Below are 17,300 nucleotides of genomic sequence, written 5' to 3' on the forward strand. Positions count from 1 at the left end.
AAGTTATTTTTACCTCACTCATATTTGTGTGATATTATCTTGCAATTTGGCTCTAGTTAATTATTTTCCTTTTCTTTCTTTCTTTTTTCTTTCCTATGATTTTGTATGTTCATATGTATTGTTTTGTAAAATTATACATTTTTGTTTTGCTTTGTTTTTTCGTCTGTGAACAGACATGCTGAAGAATAGTCATGGCCGAAGGTTGTGCTGTGCTGAAATGAAATAAAATAAATGAAATGAAGTGAAACTATTAGAACTAAAAAAAAAATTTCTACAAAAACTGCTAAAAACACAATTTCCCATCTGTTCTTTGCTTCCAAACTATCGAATAACGTAGAAGAAAAATTGCTCTTTCAGAAAATATGAAAAACCCAAGATTGACTAGGTTGAACCATTTCACCTACATTGAGTCTTCACGTAAAATCAAGAGGTGCAACTTTTTGTTGGTTTTGTGTTGCCTGGTCATATATACAGCAGAAAGCAGATACATGTATTAAGCCCTTAACATGTGTGTATCAGATTTAGATATATGGAGATAAAGATAAACATAGACAGACAGATAGACAGACAAATAGACTGATAGAAAGAAACATGCGTGTATCTATGTGCGCATACAGTCGGATGCATTACATTTACGCTGTACTTAAAATAGGCATTTAAATGTCTTGCCTAATTTCCAAAAGTGTATGACAAGTGAATAATGCATCAACCACGTGATGCCAGGATGAACCGTGTGTACAGAATTTCCACTTGCTCTATTTGTTGAGTGCACTGAGCACTCTTTCTATCATGCAAGGGATGGATTTCATTTCTGCTTTTAATATTGTAGTCCAAAATTAGTCTGAACCAAAAACCTCACATACATACACACGCGCAAACACATGCCCCCTATACACACACACAAACACGCAAACACACAAATGCACAAACCCCCCACAGCATGCAGTGTATGTAAACACGGCTAGCGGTACCGCCTGTTGTCACGGCAACAGAGAGGCTTTCAATGACCAACCCGATATATTAAAGCAATTTCATGAAATGCCAGAGCGATTGAGCGCAAACGTCAGTCACAATGGCTGCGCGGCAGTTTAAGCAAATTAACCGCCCTCGTTAAACATGGAAAGCTCTTCCCCCTATACAGACGTATTCTGCTACTGCATGGACGGCCAGACCGTAAACATGATACCCCGCAAGATTTTTTTGCGGCACAAAAGAAAACAGTCGCGACCATTTATCAGAATATGACGTGTGATGGGATAGCTGTCACTTGCATCCTACGTCCTTCCATCAGAGCTCATATACAGTGAGGGTAATGTTTAGTCGTACTACTCACACCCAGTCATGCGTGACAAATTCCCATCGGAGCCATTTCTATTATGACCTGCGCAGCACATTGAGCGTCAAAAATGATGGAGCCATACAAATATCAATAATGATTATCTCCCACTGTCATTATTTCCACGGTCAATATTTCAAAAATAAAATAAAAGAAAATAGAGGCTTATTTCAGCATCCAAAATTCAATAACCATTAAATCAAAAGCCAAACGTCAGAGATATATTTCATAATTACTAGAAATGATCTTATAATCTAAGAGAAAATCTTCCCAAATAGATAATTCTGAAAAAAAAAAAAGGCAGTGCAACTGAAAAATTCAGTGAAAATTGATGGAAACTAATGCATTACACCATGAAGGCAGTGGCAAGTTTACTGCCAGTAAAACAACACTTTTACAAATAGGTCATGATATTATGGCACTCATGCATGGATATGAAAGAAGTCATTGATTTTCCACTTTCTCAAGACAAAAATCTTTTCCTTTACACAGTCACTTGATCAAAGAGGCTACTTAAGATACATAATTATAAACCATAAGACAAAAAGTTATAAGCTAGAATGTTAAGTACAGTGAAAACTCCCTATCACTGTGCTTCCACTAAGATTTACTCTTGCTTGTATTTTTGGTTTGAAGTTGTCTTTCCTTGGAAGAGATTATATTTCGTTAAATATTGTAGGATGTAAATAGGAATGTACATGTAAACATATCTTTATACATTTCAGGTGTGTGTGTGTGTGTGTGTGTGTGTGTGTGTGTGTGTGTGTGTGTGTGAGTGCGAAAGAGAGAGAAAAATTCCTTGGATGAAAACAGAAAAAAAAAAACTTCATAAAATTTTTAATTACCAGGTAGATTTTGGCAAAAAACAATCAGCATTATGATAGTTTGCAGCTCTACAACAAGAAGATGTGAGGACATGTAATCAATATTCCATTGTCATGACATAAAATATTCCCACACTTATCATTAATATCTATTACAATTATCAACCCTGTACATCATAACTATCATTATCATCAAATTATTGTCATCTAACAGCAACTGTTGCTATCATTGTTATCTTTAGAGCAATATTGCTGCTGTTATTGTCACCCTTACATAATTTATTGCTATCGATGTCAACTTTACAGCAATTGCTATCAACATTGTCATCTCTACAGCAATTATTGCTACAATATCATCAACTTTACATGAATTGTTGCCATCATTTTCACATTTAAAATTGTTGCTGTATCATTGCCAAATTGACAGCAATTGTTATCTGCATTGCCATCTTTACATCAATTATTGCTATAATTATCAACTTTACAGGAATCGTTGCTATAATTGTCATCTTTAGAGGAATTTTTGCTATCATTTGCACCTTAACGAATGTTGCTATATAATTGTCAACTTGACAGCAATTGCTGTTTTCATTGCATCTTTAGAGCATTGCTGCTATGATTATCTTTAGAGCAACTCTCGTTGCTATCATCAATCCCATAAATATCATCATCCTTGATATTTTTAAAATGATCTTTATCATGATCATTCATGCCACCATCTCTATCATTATTTTCATGATGAATTGCAATTTTGTCATTTTTCAGCAACTCGCAGAACCATTAAGTCCTAATGGATATCATCTGTCCATAAATCATGCACTTGCATACTGTTATACAACCAGACCCTGAATTGAATTGCATAAACACACTCGACAGTTTATACAGTCATGGGCCTGCGTCCTTTCCCCGTGCATTACAATCACTCGATTGCGGTAGGACATGTATATTGGATGTCCTTAGCTACCACGTAGCAGGCAGCGATTGCTATGGATACGCAGTGATGCATGCTGAGGCGGGATTCCAGCAGACTGGTGGGTCTAATGGAAGGAGAAGAGTGTCGAGTTTGATATCTCCTCTCCTGAGACAACTTTGCAGTCAATACCATTACTTAAAGGGAAAGTCCATCCTGGTATTATGCTGCTTTTTCATGAAAACAGAAATACCGGGAAAAGAAAATCAGTGAAAATCTGGGGAAGATTCGAACATGACCGAAATATACAAGTTAGGAATTGCAAAAGTTCAGAGTTTGAGTAAGACAAATGAGCAACTCTGTGTGATTAATGTGTCGAGCAGCTGTCCATTTGTTTTGTACACAAAAAAAAATCACTCATTTCTTTATTTTTCTCAAATATTTGAAGAAAGACAAACATCTTCCTAAGAGCCACACACATAGCTTTTTAACCCGTTGAGGACGGTTTGATTTTGCTACAACACGCATTTCCCTAGACGCTTGCTAGAGCATACTCGGGACTCATCCTCAACAGGTTAAGATTTTTTTTTTTCTTAGGTATGGATTCTAAAAGCAATATTCTGTCATCCTTGTATCCAGTGTTATAGTGCAATAAACTCATAGTGAATGCCCACAGTTAAAGGGGGAGTGGTAGTCTACAAAGCACGGAATCATTATTCCAAACATGATACTTCAAGCACTGTGTATAAAATGGTGGGATGTTTGTGAGGGAAGACCCAGCTTTTTTTCAGATCCAAAGTATGGGTTTGATAACAAGAATGGTGCATTACACAATAAATACAACTCTCAACATATCACGGAAGATTCAGACAAGATGGGAAATATTCAAGACCACAGATTCTTCTACAAGTTACTGGTATTTTACAGGTGGAGTGATATGTTTATACTGAAAGTTAGTATTTGCTAATTTAGATTATTAACCTTTCAGATGAAAGAATAGTGAGCATCCATTCAAATGTCAACGAACTGATGTGGATAATGCTGAATAACTAAACATAAGCCTTGTTATCTATGATATTCATATTTATGTGTGAGTAAAGGTGTGCTTCCTCTCCTATGGATCTGGTTCTACTACCATGGACTTGTTTGTTATCACAGCAGAAATCTGTAGACTTGCTATATGATCACATATATTTTTTATTTAAAATTTGTATATTCCTCTGGTAAGCATTAAAAAAAATGTTACATGGTTGGTCCCCCAACATATGTATGAAATCTTATGGTAATATCCCTCAGAGTTTTAAAAGAGAAATGATAAAACTAACCCCATGTCACTTAAAAAGATGCTCCCCTTTTGTGCAAAGACTATTACAGGGTTGGATATTTTTTTTTTTTTGAGGGGGGGAGGGGTCTAAATAAATTCACTGGAATCTATTCCTCCTCCATTACTGTACGAGCTGAAATTTTCGCGTACAGATAGTTTCGCGAATTGCTACTTCGAGGACATTTTCGCGTGTTGTTAATTTCGCAGTTGCGAGGGTCTAACTGAACTTAGCTATTCCCGCGTTGTTATTTTCGTGGTTCAAAGGCGATTCGTGAAATTTGCGATAATAAAACCACCGTGAAAATTTCAGCTCGTACAGTATACAGAAGTTTCCAGTTTTATCACACTGAGGAAAGGTCTGAATTACCTGCCTCTCTACCACATACCAGCTCATGAAAGGAATCAAATTTTCGGGGTTGCAAAAGGGACATGTGAACTTTACGTCACCAAGGACGACCACTTTCCACAACGCATAGGGGGAGCCAAACCAGATACATTGCGATTACTTGGTATTAAAGGGAGTACTGCCTAAACAAGATAGCTATCCTATAGTTGGTAACAAAATACAAAAATGCGGAACAAAAAAACACACTATTTAAAAAAAAAATGCACCAAACACGCACACAATTTAGCTAACACAAAGACAACAGGTTTAGGTGTGAAGGTCCAAAAAGAATTGAAAATTCAGCAGAGAGAAGCTCCGAAACCGCAGTTGCTGTGGTATACGTACATGCGAGATGAAGAAAATGCCGGCCGTGCGTGGACGTGAATGAAAGCTGACCCACGCGTCTTGCTATCTCGCACAACCTCATCAGTAAAAGAAAAAAAAAAAAAATCCCTGCGACACGGGGGGATTGTTTTGTTTTCAGACTGCGATAAAAGGCGCTCATATTACCAGCACCATCTCTTTCCCTCATCAGGTCCCTCCTTGGTCAGAGGAGAGCGCCGCTTTCTCCCGTCTCATTTGCAAAATCGAAAGCGCAGCATTTATGAGTCTCTGTCCTCCTCCGGGCAAACTGTCTTCCTCATCCTCCCCCCCCCCCCCCTTCCAGTTGGAATCTCTCCTACTTGGCCCTTGTGTCTTGTTATCCACCTCACTCCTGTATCTAGGTTACCTAGCAGCACGGGCATCAAACATCTCTCCCCCCTCCCTCCCCCCCCCCTTCTCGCCACACTCCACATAAGTCATTTCGCTTGTGCCGGTTCTAAAATGTATTACAATCATGATTTGAAATCCATCACGTAATTTCATTCCTTTCCATTTTAAGATGTAGACGAACACCGCCCCTGTGTGTAGGCAGTTTGCCTGCATAATGGGGAGTTTCGTAACATCTAAACGCGGGTGTATATATATATATATATATATATATATATATATATATATGTATTGATAGATATATATATATATATATATATATATATATATATATATATATATATATATATATATATATATATATATATATATATATATATATATATATATATATGTATTGATAGATATATATATATATATATATATATATATATTTACACATACAAGACAGGCACATTGTATTTTCATTTTGTATTATTTGTCTCACCACTATTCCCTCCATCCCTCTTTCTATCTTTCCTTCTTTCTCTTCCTCTCGTTCTCATTCTCTCTTACTCTTGCTCTCTCTCTCTATTTCTTTCTCTAATTCATCTCCCTGCTCATGTTACTTGTCAAGTACTTCTGCCATTTGAGGCTCTAGTGTAAAACATCCTAACTCATGTCTAAGTCCACCAAATCCAAGCAGGCGGTTTACATCTTAGTGAGACAGCAAGAAATCTTGTCGAGTTGTCGTCGTTGGGTTTTTGTGTTTTCCCCTGCCTGGACACTGAAGGTTAGAATGATGCACTGACCCGACACTTTGCATGTTTAGCACACTTGTTGATGAGATTTACAAGTCCTTCACCGCATCATCTAGCACAAAAGGCATACAAATGTACATTGATTGAGGAAATACTAAACCCCATCCTCCCCCTGACTGCAGTATCACTTCTGATAAGGTTTCCTTCATGAAAAAAAAAGGATAATACATACACACACACACACACACACACACACACACACACACACACACACACACATATATATGTGACCCTGCACCTCAAAACAAACAAAAAGTCGCCAGACATGAATTTTTAGTTAAGACAATTTTCTGAAAGAGCAGACTTTAAGCTTTAAAATGATGTATAACTCAAATCAACTGGACTCTCCTAACCTATCTAAATATTGGAAAGAAAGCACAAACTCAGGAAAAGTGTGAACTGAGAAAAGAGGCTCTGAAGTAGTGTCTATTCAACCGCTTAATCTTTACCAAACCGTGCTGGCTGTGCGATGAATGGGACAAAAAACAGGCAGTAAACCACCAGATTAACAACAATGAAGGGATTATCAGATTAAATTGAAATTAAGCATGCCTCATTAACACATTCTGTCTATAATTACTGCAAACTTTCAAAGCCGTAGCCCTATCCTTTCAAAAGTTATTAGAGTTGAAAGTGAAGAGTGTGGACAAGGTTTTTCAGAAATGAAAAAGGGATTCTAAAGACACACCTAATCACACTATTCTACCAAAAATGTTCGAGATAAATTGCTAAAAAACACACTTTCCTGCCCGTTTTATGATACCAAATTTTAGCATAATGTAAAAGAAGACCCTCTCTTTCAGAAAATGTGAAAAAGTCAAGTTCGGCTAGGTTGACCCATTTCACTTATTTTCAGTCCTCACGCAAAATCAGTGTGTGCGACTTTATGTTCGTTTTGAGGTGCACGGTCACATATATATTATAAATATGATATATTTGTTATATTATCAGAATCTCAGAAACACTACACTGCCTACAATTCCAAGAATTATTGAGCACAGTACGAAAAATGCCCTGTGAAGAGTTGAGAAATGCGCACACACAAACAAATAAAACTGTCAGTCTTAATATCCTGTTTATGAGGATGCTGCATAGTTTACTTCCGAGCTTCTCAACCGTTTTTTTTTTTTTTTTTTTACCCATGGCCCACTTTGGCTCCTACAAGGTTTTTTGAGGCCAGTTATGTGAAGAGAGAATACAATCTTTTTTATTTCTATTTTGGGAAGACATGGCAGCCTGTCTGCAAGAGCCTTGCTGTCCACTGGTTGAGAAGCACTGGTTGGCTTTGATAAGTTTATTGAGATATCTCCTGAACTGTTCATCGTACATCCATGATATCAATAGCGTATTACACTGTTTTCCTATCTCTCAAGCTTTTAGGATCTCTCAACCAAAGAGTTGTTGTTTTACTTTTTCCCATTTTTGTAATAAATTTCTTCAAAAGTAGAATGAAATCCCTAAGTATACATTTTACACTTTTTCTGTGCCCATTTATCCAGTTTCCTTTACCAGAAGAAAATAAGATCAATCAAAATTTGTGCTTTCCTAGAAAAGGGAGACTTTGTGTATAATATTCTTTCTTTTTTTACTTCAATGCTATCACTGTCAAAATAGCATAATCTTTACATAACTTTAGCAGAGTCTAAATCTCTCTCCTTAAGATGATTAAAAAAAGACAACACCAGCATTATTTACATGTTAGTTCTGATAAGTGACAACCCAATATGCTAGATGTCATTCCCTCTTTGAAGCGAATCCAAATGTGGAACTCAGAAATCTGATATGCCCCTTTAAGCAAGGGCTGACATGCTTTTCAGCTGACCAGCCATCCATTTGATCCCCTTAGCTGCCATATACTTTTCATCAGGTTTAATATGATGGAAGCGCTAATACACACAAAATTCACACACAACACACAACACACAACACACACACACATACACAAATACACACATACACAGGCACACACGGTAACACACAAACCCACAGGTGTACGCATTACACACACAAATATACACCTGTGGCTATTCAATATGTTGCAGGTGCAAGATGGGACTACAGGTCATCTGTTTCTGTATCAAGGTCCCCAGCAACTAAAAACAGGAAAACTACAACGCACACACAATTTGTGCACACATATACAGGTGTTGCACCAAGCTGCTCCTAGCCTTTGATATAATTCAGTTATAAAATGCCAGCAACAATGCGTTTTGTATCACAGATCACCATGGGTAACCTCCTTGAAAGAATTAATTGAAACACACTGTGCCTGCCACCACACTTATTTGCCATGATACAGCTGCTACCACTGGCTCCCTCCCTACTGTTTCAAATGCTGGGTTGTGCATGTTTTTGTTTTGTTTTTTGTTTTTGTTTTTGTTTTTTGCAAGAGCACAAGTGTCAAAATGACAGAGCTGTATTCCGTAGAACATTGAAGGTGGCTTTGTTTCTGAGCTGTGCTTTCTACATTAGATGTGATGCATTATCATTTAAGATCTACAAGATGCCATATTGCCCAGAGGTCCTAGCAACCTTCTAGCTTTGATGACTACTGAAAAACAAGGAATGTTCGCATGCATTTCAATTTCGCAAATTTCTCTTGAGCCAAGGTTCGCAAAATTAAAATGCACAAGAAAGTTCTTGTCTACACTACAGTTGTATATGCATTGAATGTTAGAGGCAACTCACGAAAATTTCATGCCGCGCAAAAGGCCGTCGGCTCCATTTCGCAAAAATTTCATACTGCGAAAATATTGTGCTTAACAGTATCTCCTCACTCTGTACCTTAGAATACAATGTATGCTCCTGTATACCATTACACATAATGATATGTATTCCTTTACATTCTCTGTATTCATACAAGTACTCTTGTTCATATTTTGATGAGAATGCTGTAGTTGGCTTATCACATGACTTATTTGTACAAGTGCAGAAATAAAACAAATTGAAAGTGAATTGAAGGAATGAAAAAGTTATGGATGAGTTATTGCATACGCTATATATTTTGTTGGGAGTTTATTTTTGCGAATTTTGTGATAATCCCAACTGATATCCCAACTGGTCCAGAGAAAGTGTAATAAGAGTAAATGAAAAAAACAAAAAGTGAGTAGTTCTTGTTAAAAAAAAGAAGGAATACAATGAGAGATGGGTAGCATTTCTGATTTTGAATCACAAATTAAACCTCACCCCCCCCAAAAAAAACACCAACACAACAAACAAACAAACAAACATGCATGCAGTCCCTATAGGGTGACAGATGCGCAGTGAGCATCTATGCTATGTATTCTTTGTCTCAATGGTGCGTGAAGCAATCACCAGTACAAAATGCAGACATGGGCAGCGGGATAACCGAGCCAAATTTTCCGCTGAAGTCGACAAGGATTTATGGTCACCATGTTCGCTGTTCGGTACATTGAGAAGGCTAAATCCTGCAGTATTGATCAAATCTCCCTGTGCGATGACGTAATTTGCAGCAATTCTGCCACCTATTCTTGTTCAACATTATACAGGAAAGCCGAGAAATGAGAATCTGTCACTTTATAAATCGACAAAGAGAGAAACGCTATTGTGTTTCACTCGTGTGTGTGATATTTTGCTCACCACGTTTTGAAGACAACAGCAACAACAAGAGAAAATAAGAAAGGAACTTGCAAATATTCAAGAGAGATCCATTGCTTGTTTGAATAAATAGATTTGATTTAATATCGTGGCTTTATGCAAGAGTTCAGATGAAGAGCCATATTGTTGGCGACTCAAGACCCGCATGCATCACTCAAGGCATTGGTCGCCATATTAGAAACCAGCTACTTGTGCAGGCAGGCATCAGCGCAATTCCACAGCCCACAGCCCATGGATATGGCCTAGCTGTTTGAGATACAGTAGCCCACTATTGACATTGCGCTCAATTGTAAATCACAGGAATTCAAGCTTTATCAAATTGTCAGTACTGAGGGCAGGATCCTGTTTGGCCAATAGCAGCGTGATTTCCGATAATGTGCTTATTCCTAACATGATTCTCAGGTCTCTACACCTTGAATAGTTACTACAATGAATGAACAATGTGATAAATGAAAAGAAAAATAAGGAAAGAAAAATATGTATTAGTGTGTGTGTATCTATCTGTATGTATGTATGTATGTAAGCATGTTTATATGTATTCATAGATATTGTCCATATGGCAGTGCATTTCTGCTATGACCTGCTTTTCACTGTATATCAAATGACTACAAATTACATCCAGACTTGATACGACGTAAGATCTCTAGAACTGATTATTTGCGGCAAATAATCAAGCCATGGATTCTAATGCAAAAAAGTTAGTAAACATTGCTGCAGTGGAACAAAGCTAGTCAATAAACAGCGGGCACCAGACATTTAAAAATAAAAAAAGTGTTGGTTCGTGGAAAACGTCCAACATTCATAACGTAAGCATTAAAAAGAGGTAAGAAAAAGAAGGTAAATTCTTGCAATGCAATGTTTGATAGCTTAGGTCTGATTTCTGATGGCATGGCGTTTATTTCATTAAACTGTCCTCACAAACATTCAGTATTGTCAAACAATTGATATACCTCTGTTAATTTTTCTTTTTCTTTTTTTTTCCGTCTCAAATGAAATACGCAAAATTAAATTATGGCTACCAATCAGCCAATAACTATTATGGCTTGAGGCCTCACATATATAATGAAATCATATTTTCAAACAGCGTCATTCCTCAGCTAAGCAGGAAAGAGCTGATGAATTTCAAAACAAAAAATGGGGAGCACCAGGAAATGACAGAAGTTGTGAAAATACCAGTGCCAATAGAGACAAAGTAAGTGATTTGGGGGAAAAAAATGCATAGCAGGTTATTCAGTCCTTTTACTCTAGCTACTCCCTTTATAGTGAGTGATATCACAAGTGATATTTCCAAAGTTTATGAAATATCTTACCAGAATAAGCTATTAGTTGTCTTCTTTTTTTTTTTTAGTCTTGGAATAAACTATTATTCTTATTACAACTACATGTATTATTGCCTAAATCATAATCCTATAGAATTATTTCATTACTGTCATTGTATAAGGTACCAGGTATCATTGTTAGCTCTATTTTGATGATAGTGATAATGATAATGAATATTATCATTGTCATCATTATTTATATCTTTACCATATACATCATACTTTGCATTTACACATCATTGTAATCATTAACGGATTTCTTCACTGTGATAAAACAGAAATTACAAAATGTATTTTTTTTCAATGAAAAGTACACATTCCCTTGACGTGTTACTGACATGATATGGGCATTGGCATTTCCCTTGCTTTCTGAAAAAAAAAGGGAACTCAAGTGCTCTTTTATTATGCTAGAATAGTGCAAGCATTTTCAATTCTCCGTACATTTTCTTTATATTGTTGTCCATGATAAAGTGATGTCAAAAATGATGTATCCTCATCCAGTGATGGAGGCACCAAAACTTGAAGAAAAAAAAATATACATATGTATACCGGATGTACTCAGACAAATCCCAGTATTTCATTCAAAGTGTTCTCAATGTAATGGCTAGACATTTAGATTGTTCAGAAATATGCATGGAATGATTTAACTTAATTTCACTGACACTATATGAATTCCTTTTACACATATTAATCCACTTTTAATTGTATTTTCATGTATTGTGTACTATATTTACCTCATCTAATTATTGTTTTTGAAAGAATTCATGTGATATTGGAAATAAAATGTGTATTGAATTGCATATATGTATACACGTTAATGTACACATATGAACATATATGTCCATATATATAATGCAACAAATTCATCAGAATTTGAGAGGCACAACAAGACAAGAAAGTTCAGATCGCTGTTGAAAACAAGCATTGCCTACACAACATTGTACACTAGTAAATTCCTGTGCAATCCTCAAGGACAATTTCCGTATTACAACTCAACCGCACCAAGTGTATTGCTTCCTGTTTCAACTGTAGCGACGTCAGCTAGATTACTGCAACGGTTCACAACGATGAACACAAATGGTTCAAGGTGTACATCTCTGTGACATACTGACGGTGACACTAGAGTCACACTCTATCAGCCGGCCGACTTCCCTTTGTCTTTGCACTACACATCGGATCATCGTACGCTTTTAGTACTGTACACAGTGTCCATGTACTTCCATTAGTGTTGCTATGCAGCCATCCAATTATACCATGGTTGGTTTGTGGTACGTCAGTCCTTTAGATGGCAGTGGTATATAATTTAGTAAGTTCAGGAGGAGTTTTCTCTCTCTTTTTTTTTTTTTTTTTTTTTTTTTTGCTTGTTGATCAGTCTGTAATGATCTTGGTTACCATGGAGAATCACATATAGACTTGTTTTCTGGCCATACTGCCATAAAACACACATACACGTACAAATTGATTTTTTTTTTTTTTTTTTTTTTTTGCTTTGCTTTCTGTTGTCAAATTCTTTGCATGGCAGTTAGACTGTTCTCTGAAAACACACAACATGATGTTGCCATAAAAAGTTGCAACAAATATATCACAATGAAATTTTTTTCATATCAAATTCTTGATTTTTCCCAGCTTTTAGTTTCTTGTACAGGCCAATAATGTCTTGTCATATGGTAGAAATACTCTTTAACAGTGGAATCACTCTGTGAGACCAATCTCTTAGAGACATCACACTCTGATTAATATTCTATGTCAACCCGTAAGTTTGTGGCCTAGATCATCACATTCAAGAATATACTTGCCAGCATCTTTTGCCACTCACTTCTCTAGAAAAATAATAGATGAATAAACAAAAATAGATTAAAAATGTGTGGCAGTGTGCCAAATGTTTATATCCTGTTGCAGGTATGTGTATGTTTGGGCAGGTTTGATTGTGTAGGCCAAGTCCTCACATTACCTCAAACGGCAAAGATTAGCATACAAGAGACAAAACACACAACACAGTGACTGGAGTTGTAATTACAGGAACACAACATGTACAGATGTGCCTACACAATTCAAGATTGATATGCACACTCTCGCCAACTCACCAATCTTCCTCAAAAAAGGAAAGAAGAGATGATAGCTAGAGGCCCAAAAATATTATTGTTTTGTTTCTGTATAGCCAGTCAAATATTCAGTTCAGGCTCATGATTAAAATACAGAATTTATGAAGGTGGAAAACAGCAACTGCTTGGATAGCCTTGTTATGTTAATTTTCTCCTTCAACTCAAAGTCTCATCCTTGTATGCCGTCTGGATAGAATTCTCGCTATCAAACTGGGGTAGATTCCTCAGATGATGGATTACTAGAATCCAGCAATGCCACAGGAAACAAAAAGTCCATAACATATCCTGACTCCTATGCTATCACGTGAGGTATGATGGATATTTTGGATCATCAGATAGGAATATGTAAATACAGACTGTAAACGCACTCAATGTGATATCACAACAAATGTAGGTCAGACTGAATTTGAAGCATGCTTCCTATACATATATATTGTACGCTATGCTTCAGATATGTTTGGGCAGTCAGCATTTTACCTTGCAGTTGGCTGCAAATAGTGGAACCGTAGCCTCATCAGATGCATGCATAAGTTTTTGCAGCGACCCCCGCGTTGCCGAGGGCAACAAAATCTTCTCCATGCATGCCAATGATACTGCCTCTGTTACCAATACATCACACAAATCACAGCCTTCCATGCCTGATCAGCATCTGCAAATCACTCTAGAGATAGGGAGTATATACTGTGTTTCCACAAAGCGGAACTTAAAGCACTAATACTAGTCATAGGCTAATAAAGGTATTTGGGCATTCTTGCAGATTTCTGAAGACAAGACTTCACTATACTTTAGTATAATGTAGTACAAATTGTACATCAAGTAATAATGGTGATGTGTTAATTCCTTCATTTGTTGAATAAATATTTTTCATACGTCACGCATGATTTCATTTCAGTTTTAAAATCAGTTTCTTGAATTTTCATTAAAATACGAAACAAAACACTTTCCTGATGAGCTAGAATTGAGTCAATTCTTGTCATTTAGGCAAATTAATCTCTCCTTGTCATTAGAAATGTCATGAAAAAGGCTATCTCCATCAAAAATACACAAGAAAATAGAGATGATAAGGGTAGACAAACATTGAAATGTCTGGACTCTTCAAACAAATATTCTTGTTTCATCTTTTTCTGTTCATTTTGTTTGTAATAAAACATGTGTTGAAGATATATGAAAAACCTCATCCTTGCCAGCTTTTTTTTTTTTCAAAATGAAATCTCCCCTCAAAACTACTCAAAACACAAAAACACAAGACTGTTAGAGCTTTGACCATAATGTGATACATTGTATTACCATACAACAATGTTCTTATGCCAAGATTTCATAGCCACATAATTTGAAGCACTACCATTGGCAAACCCTGCAAACAAATCTCCAGAGAAAACAAGTCTGTTAGAATGCAGTACTATAGATAATGTGTCCAAGTAGGCCAACCCAAAAAAGTAAATTAACAACAACAACAACAAAAAAGTAATTGGCAGAAGTTTCAAGAGAATTGAACACATAGTTTGTCAAATTTGTCAAATTCTCAAGTTTCATGTGTTTTTCACAAAACAGTGATGACGGTTTATACCACTATAAGGCAAGTTAGGCCAGACGATGACATCACTGCATGTACATCACAACACTCCCTCAAGTTTGGATACATGCAATAAACTCATGTTTGTGGTCAATACCATTCAATATTGACATTCCATTCTCACTTTCATGGAGAAATTAAGTGGTTATAACAGCTTTATTTCATCATCTATTTCTTTCTCAAGTTTTTCAAAATGATTATTTAAGACAATGTACTGTGTGCAAATACCACTGTTTTGTTAAAACATATGAAATTCTCCCAATTTACTTTTACTCTTAATAAAACTTTTTCCAATCTATCTTGGGTTTTTTTTTTAATTCACTTTACTTTGATGGTAAATCCAACATAATCATGGGTGGGTTTTTTTAATTCACTTTACTTTGATGGTAAATCCAACATAATTATGGTTGTGGCCAATGTCACTATTTTCTGAAATCACATTTTTGTTTATTTCACATAATTCTAATGAAACATATTATATTTATATTTTTATTGTGATTGCAATCTGCTTATTAGAAGCTAATATTTGTGCTAGTTTTGGAAACATGCAAACTTTTTTGATTTTACCGATTTTCTTGAAACTGCTGCTAAACTGTTTGACTATACTTATTACAGCCAACTTCAATAGTGTATGTCATTGCACGCATATGAAATTGTGCTTTGAGAGAGAGACAATTATTTTAAACAATGCAATACATCCTAACTCATCACTACATGAAATTCTCAAAGTTCATGCAGTGAGATTACATAATATGGGAACTGCAATCCTTTTTCTTTAAACAGTACAAAGCTTTTGAATTATGATGTCGACAAAAAAAAAATGCAGTGATATTTTCTTCAGTGTACACAGATATTAAAATGGGCAATTTCTTACTTGATAAAACTATGCCTTGGCTCTTCTTTAAGTTTGTGAAAGTTAAGGGCATGCAAGAATTTCAGGTTTTACAGTTTCCTTTTAATACAAGTCACATCTTCATCTAGTTCTATAATGATTGACAAACCATGAAATCCTACTTTCTGCACACCTGTTTCTTCAACTAGGAAGCTGTAGCTCCCTTATTGAAGTCACAGCAAACTCGCTCATTTCTAATAGCTTTGCATGTACCATCATTTAAAAATATGAAAGAAAGATCAAGCAAGGGTTGAAGGGGGAGGAGGGGAGCACTGTGGTAGAAAATGGCTTCATTTAAAGATGGTGGTAGGACTGAAGAAGAAGAAGAAGGGGGGATGGTGAGGTGAGAGGAAGAGCGTGATAAAGCCTCACCTGTTTCATTGCACTAACTTTTTTCTTCAGGAGATGCGACTTGACCCAGCGCTCCACCTGCACATTGAACTTCATGAAGAGGACGTAGAAAAAGTATATTGAAAGTAGGCACAGGGACTCATACCAGTGAATTACAGTGTCATTGAAGAATATCAGCAGAAGGGCTAGACTGGTGGAATAGAAGAGGCAGTCTCGAAACAGAGGCCACCAGGTTAATGAAAGCACTCCGCGACTGAACGTCGCACACATTCCAATCACAAACAGAATGTTGAACACCGCCGACCCGACGATTGTTCCGATGCCGACATCGCTCCGCGCCAGGAACACGCCAATCAGGCTGGTGAAGAGTTCTGGGGCGCTTCCGCCGGCCGCCATGAACGTCGCCCCGGCCACATCGTCCGACAAGTTCAGCTTGTCCGTGATGATCCCCAGAGCAGGCACAAAGAACTCGTCGCAGACGATGGCTAGTGCCACAAACATATAAATCATTCCAAAGATGTGCAGTACGCAGGCTCCCTGCTTTTTTTGTTCCAGGGTGAATAAATCCCGTGGATAGATTCCGCCACTATCATTGCTCTCCTTCCCCAATGAGTTCACTGTTGTCTTCACCGCTTCATCGGTGGTCGAACTGACTTGTAACAGGTGTCTTTCTCCGGCCACGTGTCGCCGACTAGATCCACAGGGGACATTATCCGGCTTTAGTCGCGGGATTTCGCTGGCCGGGTGCGAGTTCCTGAATATCTGTTCCAGACCCGAAAATGTCGGGCTCATGTATACGCATCCAATCACAATAACTGAGCAGAGGCCCAGGATTCGGGCCCAGCGGGTCCTTCGACTCATGTACCTGCTGACGGGCTTCATGGCTGCTACAATTGCAGGCTATATCACACAGCACCGGAGAGGGAAACAGATACGCTGACCATCACCGCACTGAAAAACTCCTCGACTGAAACACAAGTCGGCGCGAGACACTCACTAACCTATCCACATTAGTCTTCCGTTCTTGCCATCCATGGTCTCATTCCTCACAAAGCAAAAATGTCAATTACTTTTCCTTCAAATGAGTAACTTTCCTCTATTAACAACACACTTAGACGAGCAGCGATCATTCTCCGGCAATGTGTTTGCCGGACT

The 17,300-nt window shown here is 37.1% G+C and overlaps 1 protein-coding gene across 1 annotated transcript in view; it reads right to left on the reverse strand.

Moving 5' to 3' along the window:
- LOC139721685 (sodium/potassium/calcium exchanger 2-like) overlaps positions 1–17,027 on the reverse strand; it is a 107,926-nt gene extending 90,899 nt beyond the window's left edge. The window contains exon 1 of the mRNA XM_071633015.1: positions 16,167–17,027. Coding sequence (XP_071489116.1) covers positions 16,167–17,027 — 861 coding nt within the window. The remainder of the gene's footprint in view (positions 1–16,166) is intronic.
- Positions 17,028–17,300: the final 273 nt, after the last annotated feature.

The sequence above is a fragment of the Diadema antillarum genome, unplaced genomic scaffold (assembly GCF_040938485.1).
Source record: "Diadema antillarum isolate AM-2024a unplaced genomic scaffold, OU_Dant_1.0 scf00000147, whole genome shotgun sequence".
NCBI classification, from domain to species: Eukaryota; Metazoa; Echinodermata; class Echinoidea; order Diadematoida; family Diadematidae; genus Diadema; species Diadema antillarum.